Source organism: Dasypus novemcinctus, chromosome 10 (genome assembly GCF_030445035.2).
Source record: "Dasypus novemcinctus isolate mDasNov1 chromosome 10, mDasNov1.1.hap2, whole genome shotgun sequence".
Lineage (NCBI taxonomy): Eukaryota > Metazoa > Chordata > Mammalia > Cingulata > Dasypodidae > Dasypus > Dasypus novemcinctus.
This window is the reverse complement of record NC_080682.1, coordinates 91,880,929-91,892,472: the sequence shown is the minus strand read 5'-3', so window position 1 is coordinate 91,892,472 and position 11,544 is coordinate 91,880,929. Positions and strand designations below refer to the sequence as shown.

Here is an 11,544-nt window from a genome sequence, read left to right as displayed (position 1 = left end):
ATTCTGGGATACCTTAACCCACCTCTCCTAGAAACAAATGCTTCAATCACGCAAACAGTAATTTAATACAAAGAGAATTTTCACTAAAAAAAATTTATCATTGGATAATATACACTTTTTAAAATACTTGCAGAATATTGTTAAATAATTATTTCACACAGACAAAAAATTATAAACAAAAACCAAGAAATATATGTCACAAAAGTTATGGACAATGATGGGACAATTAAATAATATTTTGAAATCCACAACAAAATCTAACTCTGCCCATTTGTTTATCTGCAAATTAAAATACACACTTGAAAAAAAAACAATTGGAATATATTTTTTAAAACAAAAACAAATCAGTATTCAGAGTGAGATTTAGAGAACTCATTACTCATAAGACAAAGCAGATGAATGTTTCCAACTCAAAAATTACCAAAGTTTAAAAATAAAACAGGAAAAGACTAAGTATGAAAATCATCTTAACTAAACTTAAAACAAAAAAAGGTCATCTGAGAAATAAATGAGATAATATATGCAAGGTATTTATCAACATCTAGGATCTCAAACATATTACTTTCCTTGTTTCTTTTTCACCATCTATTGATAGTGGTGTAATTAATCTATTCTCCTTGCATTCTAAAATTCACTTGAAGATCTAAAATATCTCTTCCTCATGTTTTTGTTTCTTATACAATGTTTTCTCAAGAGTGCCTTGAAGTTATACAGTCAATAGCTGAATTCATTTTAGAGAGTTAATGTTATGAGAGTCCTGAGAACTGTATTAGTTATTTTGAAAGAAACTAATTCCCATGCTTTAGCTTTAGAGTTCCTTGGCTAAAGAACATGAGCAGTGATGGCAGGGGACGTTGCAGCTCATGCAAGTCCTTGGATGCCCATCATCAGGCTCTGAGTAGAGAAGTTTACCCTCACCTGTAGAGACTTTGTATCTTGGTGCAATGAATGGAAGCAAAAAATGTAAAGTATAATGTGTCTGAACTTCTCAAAAAAGAAGGACAAAACAAAGGAATAAATAAGGGATATTTCTTCTGTCAGAGCTTCTCCAGTAAGGGAACAAAGTCATTAGATTTCTGTAACCAGGAAAAATAGTTAAACCAAGGTCCAATCTCTCAGAAGAGCAATCCTTCTCTAAAGCATGCTCTCAACTGCCAAAATAATTTTGTAAAACATAAGAGTGGAATTCAACATCACTGAAACAAGACAACCAGCTCTGTAAAGGCTGGGAGAGAATTGGAGAAAAAGCACTGGAAAAGAGTAAGTGATTTTACATTCACACACCACACCCTGGGATGGGTAGGGATTCACTGCGGTTGCGATCAGCACTTCTTGGTTGAGAACATTTTCCTTTGCAGTAACAAGGCCACCTGGAGCCTGTAAGGACTAGGGGAGAGAGGGAGAGAGATAAAGAATTGCCTCCCCTTTTATTTGAACCTATAATTAGCACTAGACCAGCATTGGACTCACCCAGGATGACTAAGAGGAAGGTTATGGACAACGCTGATCCCAAGGCACAGAGAGAGTCTGCAATTTCAAAAAGATAATTCCATCCATCTGCCCCACGAAATCTAAGCCCCCTCTCAATTAGAAGTATAATGGCTATCACCATCCCCAAATCCTCAAGATTGGGGAATGAACAGTGGACTAAAGTAGGCTGATTATTACTCTATCATAGATTTAGCATTATTCTAGCTATGGAAGAATTTTATCAATGATATAAAGTCACCAGAGGTTCTGAGGAGAGAATGAGGGAAGAATACGTGTAATATGGGGACATTTTGGGGACATTGGAATTGCCCTGCATGACAGTGCAATGAAGGATACAGGCCATTACATATTTTGTCATAGCCTACAAAATTGTGTGGGATAGAGTGCAAAATATAATGCAAAATATATTCCACAATTATTAGCAATACTTCAATATATGTTCATCAATTATAAAAAATGTACCACACTAATGAAGGATATTGTTAATGTGGGAAAGTGTGGGAGGGGGGCAGAGTGGGCCTATGGGAATTCCCTCTATTTTTTATTTTTTATACAACATTTATGCAATCTAAAGCTTTTTAAAAAAGAATAAATAAAACAAGTGCTTATCTAGGAGCCTCTCAGGTACCTCAGTAGCATAAGTGCTGAGATGAAAAGCAAAATGAAGGCGGAGGTGGAGGGCAAGAATGACATTAGGAAAGGTAGAGTCTGAAGTTATCTTTTCCTTATTTTCCTTTCTCCTGTAGTCTCAGTGGCTTTTCTTTACGGTCCCAGAACTGTAAGATTAGTTTCAAGGTAGTCAGGACCAAGGAAAGTGTAGATAGGGGCAAGTAAGGAGCTAAGTGGTAGCTTGGTCAAAGAAAGAAAAGCAGTCTTGATCTCTATCATCTACAGAACTTGAAAACATGACCTCTGAAAGTGAACACACAAAAGAACAGATCGAGAAAGAACAGAAAAAAATTGAACAATACCTCAATTTTTTAGAGAACTAAATGATGACAAGAGATAGGCAAACATATTTAACATGGGTGTCCCAGAAGGAGAAAGAAAGAGAAAAGGGACAAAAAGAATATTTGAGGAAATAACAGTAGAAAAGGTTCCAGCTCTAATGAAGGACACAGAGGCATGTCCAAGAGGCACACCATGCGCCCATTCAAACAAATATGAATAGGGCTATTTGAATACAAATGCTAATCAGATTGTCAAATGTCAAAAAGAGAACTCTGGAAGCAGCAAGAGAAAAGCAATTCATCACATACAAACTATGCCTAATAAGATCAAGTGCTGAGTTTTCATCAGAAACCATGGAGGCAATAAGGTAGTGGTATGATTTATTTAAGATATTTAAAAAGAAAAACTGCCAGCCAAGAATCTTATATCTGGCAAAATTGTCTTTCAAAACTGAGGGCAAGTATAGAATATTCACATGAAAGCAAAAACTGAGAGAGTTTTTCCCTTTCAGGAAATATTACAAGGGATGCCACAGTCTGAAAAGAAAAGACAGGAGAGAGAGGCTTGAAAGGCAGTTTAGAAAGGAAGATTACTTCAGTAAAAGTAATCACAAGTGTAAAAAGATTGGTGAAGGTAAGATAAGACAAATAAAATAACAAAGGTCAAAATAGATGAAGGACTGTCTTTAAGTAATAACATCAAATGTTAAAGGATTAAACTTTCCAATCAAAAAACACACACTACTAGAATGGATATGAAAAAATGCGTCATGCATTTGCTGTCTATAAGAAACTCATCTTAGATCAAAGGATACAAAACGATTGAAAGTGAAATCCTGGAAAAATATGTTCTATGAATGCAGTAACAAAAAGTACATAAAAATGAGAAAGAAAAAAGCTGGAGTAGTTACAATTTCTACACTTAGGTTGGGTGAAATGGAACTTCAAAGGAAAGCTATAAAAAGAGATAAGAGAGCACATTATATATTAATAAAATGGGTAATTCACAAGAAAGAAATAATCATAAATGTATATGTACCTAATCAAGGTGCCCCAAATGCAGGAGGCAAACACTGGCAGGAGGGAGAAACAGAAGTTTCTACAATAATAGTTGGAGTCTTCAATATACCACCTAAGAATTGAATAGGACATCTAGGCAGAAGTTTAATAAAGAACTTGAATAATTTGATAAATGAACTAAATCTAGTGGACATATACAGAACATTGCATCCCCTAAACTGCAAGATATACAATCTTCTCAAGTACTCACGGGTCTTTCTCCAGGATAGATGACATATTGGGTCACAAAACAAATCTCAATGAATTTTAAAACACTGTAATTATACAAAGCACTTTCTCTTATCATTATGGAATGAAGCTGGAAACGAATAACAGGCAGAAAAAGGGAAAAGGCACTAGAATATGAAGATTAAAAAACAAAATAATAAATAAATAATCAATAGGTCAATGAACAAATTGCAACAGAAGTCAGTAAATATCTCAAGACAAATGAAAATGAGAACACAATATAGCAAACCTATAGGTGCAGCTAAGGCAGTGCTGAAAGGAATATTTATACCCTTCAATGCTTACATTAAAGAAAACTAGAAAAAAAGGACAACCACAAATGTAGAGAAAACAGAAAAGAACAGTAAACTAATCCCATACAAGCAGAAGGAATGAATAACAGTAATGAGAGAAGAAATAAATGAAATTGAGAACTACAACAACAACAAACAATTAGAGATTTAAGAAAAACAAAAGTTGGGTTTTTGAAAAGATGAACAAAATTCACAGACCCTTAGCTAGACTAACAAAGAAAAAAAGAGAGAAGATGCAAATAAATAAATTCAGAAATGAAAGCTGGGAAAATTACTACTGACTCCACAGAAATAGAAGAGATCATAAGATATTGATAGGAAAAAATGTATGCAACCAACTAGACAATGTAGATGAAATGTACAAATAATAAAAACCTACACTGACAGCAGAAGAAATAGAAGAGCTCAACTAACCAATCTCAAGAAAAGAGATCAAAACAGTCATCAAAAACCTCCCCAAAATGAAAGCTCTGGACCAGATGGTTTCACAGGTGACTTCTACCAAGCACTCAAAGAAGATTTAATCTCAATCTTACTCAAAGTCCTCTAAAAAATTGAATATGAGGAAACACTAGCAAACCCATTTTATAACACCAACATCATCCTGATATCAAAGCCAGATAAAAATATAACAAAAAAATTACAGACCAATTTTCCTAATGACTATAGATGCAAACTCAACAAAGTACTCTCTAATTGAATCAAACAACCCATTAAAAGAATTATTCATCTAATAAACTTGTTTTTTCCCAGGCATTCAAGGATGGTTCAGCATGTGAAAATTAATTAGTGTAAGGTATCACATTAATAAATTACAGAATAAAAATCATATGATCATCACAATTGATACAGAAAAAGCATTTGACATAGTACAGCATTCATTCTTGATAAAAACACTCTTAAACAGGAATTCAGGGAACTTTTCTGAACACAATTGCATTAGTCAGCCAAAGGTGTGCTGATGCAAAATACCATAAATCTATTGGCTTTTATAAAGGATATTTTGTGGGGAGAAGTCAACAGTTACTAGACCATAAGCATAAGTTACTTACCTCACCAAAGTCTATGCCATGTTTTGGAGCAAGATGGCTGCCTACTTCTGTGAGGGTTCAGGCTTCCTGGGTTCCTCTCTTTCCCGGGCTTGCTTCTCCCTGGGCTAAGCTCCTCTGCTAGCTCCACAAGGCCAGCTGTAGTCTATCAGGCAAGTAGCTAGTTTACTTTCAGGGCCCTTCACAATCAAGCTCCTCTGGTGCTTATTTCGCAGGGTTCCAGCTCAAAAAAATCCCTTCTCTGCAGTGCAGTTCCTCTGTGCGTCCCTGTCCACCAAGGGGGCAGGGACACAACATCCTACTGAAGGGGCCAAATCAAAGTCTTAATCATTATTTAATCAAGTAAAAGTAAAACCTAGAATCCAATACACTCTAATATGCCCAGAGGTAAAGACCAGGTCACAAACATAAACCGATATTTCTTTTTGGAATTCATCAATAATATCAAACTACTAAAATGATAAAATGTGTATCTGAAAAAACACAAAGCTAACATTGTACTAAATGGTGAAAGACTGAAAGCTTTCCTGTTGAGATAAGGAGCAAGACAAGGATGCCCACTTTCACCATTATTCTTCAATATAGTGCTAGAGGTTCTAGCTAGAGCAATAAGTAAGAAAAGAAATAAAAGACACCCAAATTGAAAAGGAAGAAGTAAAAATTTACTCCTTGCTACTACAGCTAATAAATGAGTGCATACACAATTAATGATGAATCAGAGAAGAAAGTCAGGGGAAAATCCATTCACAATAGCAACAAAAAGAATGAAATAGGAAAAAACTTGACCAAGGACTTAAAGCTCTTGTATTCAAAAAATTACAATGCATTTCTAAAAGAAAGTTTTTTACAGCATAAATAATTGGAAGACCATTCAATGCTCATGGGTTGGAAATCTAAATATTGTTAAGATGTCAGTGCTACCCAAATTGATATACAGATTCAATGTAATCCTAATGAAGAATTGAACACAGGGACATGAATAGACACTTGCATACCAATGTTCATTTTGGCATTATAGTCACAATTGCCAAAAGATGGAAACAACCCAAGTGTCTATCAACCAATGAATGGATAAACAAAAGATGGAAACAACCCAAGGGTCCATAAACCAGGGAATGCATAGTGAGTGAAATAAGCTAGAAAAAAAAGATAAATATTGTATGGTCTCACAATATGAACTAAATACAAAGAATAGACACATGGAGTTAAAATCTGGAATACAGTATATGAGAAAACAGGATGAAGGCTAAGAAGGGGTACTTTCTTATTTTTTTATTTTTATTATTCATTTTTTAAAAATATTACATTCAAAAAATATGAGGTCCCATTCAACCCCACCGCCCCCACCCCACCACTCCCTCCACAACAACACTCTCTCCCATCATCATGACACATCCATTGCATTTGGTAAGTACATCTCTGGGCATCACTGCACCTCATGGTCAATGGTCTGCATCATAGCCCATACTCTCCCACGTTCCATCCAGTGGGGCCCTGGGGGGATCTACAATGCTCCATAATTGTCTGTGAAGCACCACCCTACTGTTGGTTAATATATGTAAAATTTTCAAATAGCTAGAGTGAAAGCGTGGAAATGAATAGAGTTGGTGGTAGCACATTATACTGAGAATAACTAATATGGAATACTTATAAATGGGATTATGGCTGACAGGGGTAGTCTAGGGATGTAAATGCCAATGAAGGACAGCGAAAGAAATCTAGGGAATAAATGATATAGTGAACCTGGAGGTGGATGAGGACTCTGATTACTAGTACAAATATAGAATGTTCTTCTATGAACAAGAACAAAAATACATCACTATTATTAGTTGGTAAGAATATGGTGATGCAAGGAAAAATTTAATTAATATAAACTTTGGATTATAGTTGACAGCAATATTGTAATATTCATGCATCAGTATCAAAGAAAGTACTACATCATTACTAATGATCAATAATGGTGAGTATGAGATTTTTTCTTTTGGACTAGGAAAACTTTCAAAGGTTTACTAAGGCAATGACTGCACAACTGTGATCAAAGTGGCAGTTGCTGTGTGAACACTTTGAATGGATGGTACACAGCATGGGATTGCATAAAAACACAGTGAACCTTGTGGTGGATGATGGTTTGTGGTTAACAGTATAAATATTAGAGCCTACAATGAACTATAACAAATGTACGATACTAAAACTTGGCCTAATAATAGGGAGTGTACGGAAAAATATACCAAATGTAAGATATGAACTATAATTAGTTATATTTTGATGATGTTCTTTCATCAGAGGGGTGATGTATGGGAATTCTGCACATTATACATGACTGTTATGTAGGCTCACAGTTTCTCCCATAAAAATATTTTAAAAGATCCTACTATGTAACATTTTTTGTGATCTATGTATCTTGGGAAAAAAAGACAAAAGTTTAAAAACTTAAATAATAAGTTAGTAAAAAAGGTTCTACTTAAAATGAGTCCGCAGTCACAGGCAAGGATTAAAGATAAGAACACTCTTTTCTGGGGTATATACAGTTTCAAACCCCCATAGGGCTATAGATCAAACTCCACAACATTGCACTCAATGGTAATCATGCTTTGACCAATGCCAACACCTAAATGTTGACATCAGATCACTCATCTGCAAACTCATTGTTCTATCAAAATTGAAAAGACCTTGAACCTACACCTTTCTCTGGGCTATTTCCTCAGCCTGAGATGTCCTGCTCCAGTCCCCCCTCTCCTGCACACTCCACCTACCATCATTTGCATGTTTAATCATCTTTTTTCATCATTTCATTAGAGAGGTAATACATGCAAGGTGTTCTCATCAGTAATTCCCAAATAAACCTAGTGTATCACACCTATCCAGGTGCATTATTGCATCCCTGCATTTATCACTCTGCATTAATATGCCGATAATGGCTGTGATAGTTAAATTCCTATCTCAGTTGGGCTACAATTTGGTATCCAGTTGTTTGGTCAAGTGAGGACTGGGTTGTTATTGTGAGAGATTTCACGGATTATATCATCAGTAAATTGATAGCATCTATGGCTGATCACATCCGCAATCACCTAAGGTGTTTGCTTTCAATAATGAGAGAAGCCTCATGCAATCAGTTGAAGGCATTGAAGGAGAAATGATTATTTCAGTGGCCAATAGAAAGAGGCTCCAATCTTTATAGTTTCTCCTCTGGAATTCATCCAAATTTTTCATAGAAGTTCCAATGTTGCAACCTGCCCTACAGAATTAAGATTTGACCATCCGCACAACCGTATAAGCCAATTCATATATACATCTTGTCAGTTTGGCTTCTCTGGAGAACCCTGAAAAACACAACTCATAAAACTGGATTCAAAGGTTTGGCAGAGGGGAAAGAATTTTACCCATCACCTGTTAAAAAATATTTGTTCAAAGCCTGACATGAAGCATGTATTCTGTCCATACTGATCAATTTCATTTGTGTATGCCCTTTCCCTTCAAATAAAACACACGCAAGAACACAAATAATACTTAGAACATATATTTTAAATGTTGTTTCAAGAACTACTTATTCAGAGACAGATTATTTTGTTCCTATTCTCTGACATAAGGAAAAATGCTAACAATTTGGAGTCAATTATTTGGTCCAAGTGACTACTTCTGAGTGGAGTTGGAATAAATCACTTAAACTCTCTAAAAAACTGTATTCCTCTCAAAACTGGGGTAATGGAGGTAGATTTAAACTATATAAGACTATCAAAAGACTCAAACAAAAATGAGTGAAAATACTTGTAAAAAAAAAGATTTCATACAGATTCCAATAAAATCACCAATATTCTCAGTATTACCTTCAAAGACAAAAGTTTAAATTTATGGATTATGTATTATTGAGTTCAATATTACACTGTAATCTAGAAAATAGGAATTCTAGGGTAAGCCTTTGAATAGTTAGTTATCTTTCTTGAAAAATATCCTCAGCATCCGCACTCGAATCTGCTTGGTCCTGACCCCATAGATTGTGGGGTTGAGGGCTGGAGGGAAAACCACATACAGATTGGCCAACAAGATATGGATATACTGAGGTATGTTTTGGCCAAAACGGTGTGTCAAGAAAGAGAAAAACGCTGGTGTGAAAAAAGCAAAGATAACGCCAATGTGGGAGGCACAGGTGTTGAGAGCTTTGCGTCTGGCCTCCCAGGAGGGCAGGCGGAAGACAGCATAGAGGATCCTGACATAGGAGAGAGTAATAAGGAGCACATCCAATAATAAGAGAGAAATGTTACCAAGTCCAAACATAATGTTGACTTTGATGCTGGCACAGGCCAGGCGGGCGATGCCCATGTGCTCACAGTAGGTATGAGGGATGACATGGTGCCCACAGAAGGGCAGCCTCAGGAGGAGAAACACCAGTGGAACTACCATGTACAAACTCCGCAGGACAGCAGCACCTGCAATAAGGCCGATGATTTTGTTGGTAAGAATCACGGTGTACCGGAGGGGGATACAAATGGCAATGTAGCGGTCAAAGGCCATGGCTACTAATACGATGCTCTCCATTACTGTGAAAAAGTGGATGAAGAACATCTGGGAAAGGCAGCCCCCAAACGATATATGCCTGAGATTGAACCAGAAGATGCCCAACATTTTGGGGATGGTGGCTGTGGACAGGCCCAGGTCAATGGAGTCCAGCATGGCCAGGAAGTAGTACATGGGCTCATGGAGACTCTGCTCAGTCTGGATCACAAACAGGACAGCAGCATTGCCCAAAAGTGCAACAAGATACACACAGAAAAAGGGAAATCCAATCCAGATGTGCACAGCTTCCAGGCCTGGGATGCCCACCAGAAGGAATGAAGAAGGATGGAACTGCGTGTCATTAGGAATGGACATTCTCTCTGCTACTGCTTGTGATTGTGCTTATCAGATTTTGATGTTATTTTCCTATTAGTGATTGCTTCACTTCTCTCTTTGTCCAGATTCCTGAAAAAGTACAAATAACACTGTAATCTTCCTTTCTTCCCATTCATAAAAGTGATAAAATACTCTCTTCACACTCTACTTGCTTCACTTGAACATCATACAGAACTAGGAGTAATCAGCCTCACACTGTTTTGATTTTCCTACAAGCAAATTTAGGGGTTGGAGAAAGGAAGGGAAAAAAATATCTCTCTGCCAGAGAGAGATTCATAATCAGGAATGCAACCAGAAATAAATGGGAAAATAAAGTCCAGGGTCTGTGCATCTGGTAGTTTTATACACATTTTTGTTTAATGTGCATGGTGCCTCCTTTGGAATTTGAAATAAAAAAATTCCTCTTTTGGCTACTTGAGATTCCTAAAATGTAGTGGGTATAACTCTGTATGTGTGTGTATGCATTTATGTGTGTTTGTGAATATTGAATGGTATGATTTCGAATGGCATTAATACTCAATGTTTACTGAATGGTAAACTTCTTATCATTGTTTATTTTGATATGTACGAAGTTCAGCCAACTGAAAGTGCTCCATTTCAAAATTTCTTTAAATAATCAAATTAACAATAAATAATAACAAATATTCTCAATTTCATCATATTTCAGAATATAAACAATGCATTTCCCAACATAGGTATATTTTGCAAATATATATATTTTTATTTTTCCATCAGATATGAAAAATGGATAAAGACAAGGAGAAGGAGATAATTGGTAAAAATATTTTTCAGTCATGATAAAACATTAGTTAAGTCATTATTTTAATCTAGATAGTCCTGTCTATTGGACACTCCATAAGAAAGCATCCAGTAATTAAACTGTCCAAGGATGGACCATCTGAGGGAAATGAGACTAACTATTATGTGCTAGATGATTTTCAAATATTTCCTCTGGTATGTGTCAATGGGAAGAAGGCAGAAGCATTTTAAATATCCTACAGTTTGGTTCCTAAGATTGTTTCCCAGATCTTAGTGTCCTTATGGATATCTCAGCAAGACAAAATTAAGAATTCAGTGATTTCTTCAGCACTCATTGAAACTATGTGAAAATCCTGAACTGCAGTAAACTAAAATTTGAAGCAAACTTCGGAGAAGTTCATTTATGGGAAATTCACTGTTAAAACGAGTTTTACAGATAGTACTTAAGTGTGTGAACATGATGTGTACAATGGCACAGAGGCTTTGATCCATATATGAAGTATAAACACATGGAGTTAAAGCAACTGAAAGTACTATGAGAGAGTGTGAACGATAATGTAAACTATTATCCATGTGGTGCACCAGCGCTCCAAATTGTATTCACCAAATGCAATGAATATGCCACAATGATGAAAGAGGTTATTGATGTGGAAGGAGTGCGGGGGAGGGGGGTAGATTGTGGCGTATATGGGAACCTCATATTTTTTAATGTAACATTTTTTGTGATCTATGTATCTTTGAAAAATACAATTTACTAAATAAATATATAATAAAATAAAAAAAGAGCCATACCATAGGTTAGTAGGA

General features: G+C 35.9%; 1 protein-coding gene across 1 annotated transcript; it reads right to left on the bottom strand.

The window, feature by feature from the left end:
* Window positions 1-9,015: 9,015 nt before the first annotated feature.
* LOC101413563 (olfactory receptor 52E8) lies at window positions 9,016-9,957 on the bottom strand. The gene has a single exon (XM_004467804.4). The coding sequence runs from the start codon at window positions 9,955-9,957 to the stop codon at window positions 9,016-9,018; it is 942 nt and encodes a 313-aa protein (XP_004467861.1).
* Between the last annotated feature and the right edge of the window lie 1,587 nt (window positions 9,958-11,544).

Excerpts from the sequence above, each read along its gene's own strand:
- LOC101413563 (XM_004467804.4), bottom strand. The coding sequence starts at position 9,957 with ATGTCCATTCCTAATGACACGCAGTTCCATCCTTCTTCATTCCTTCTG.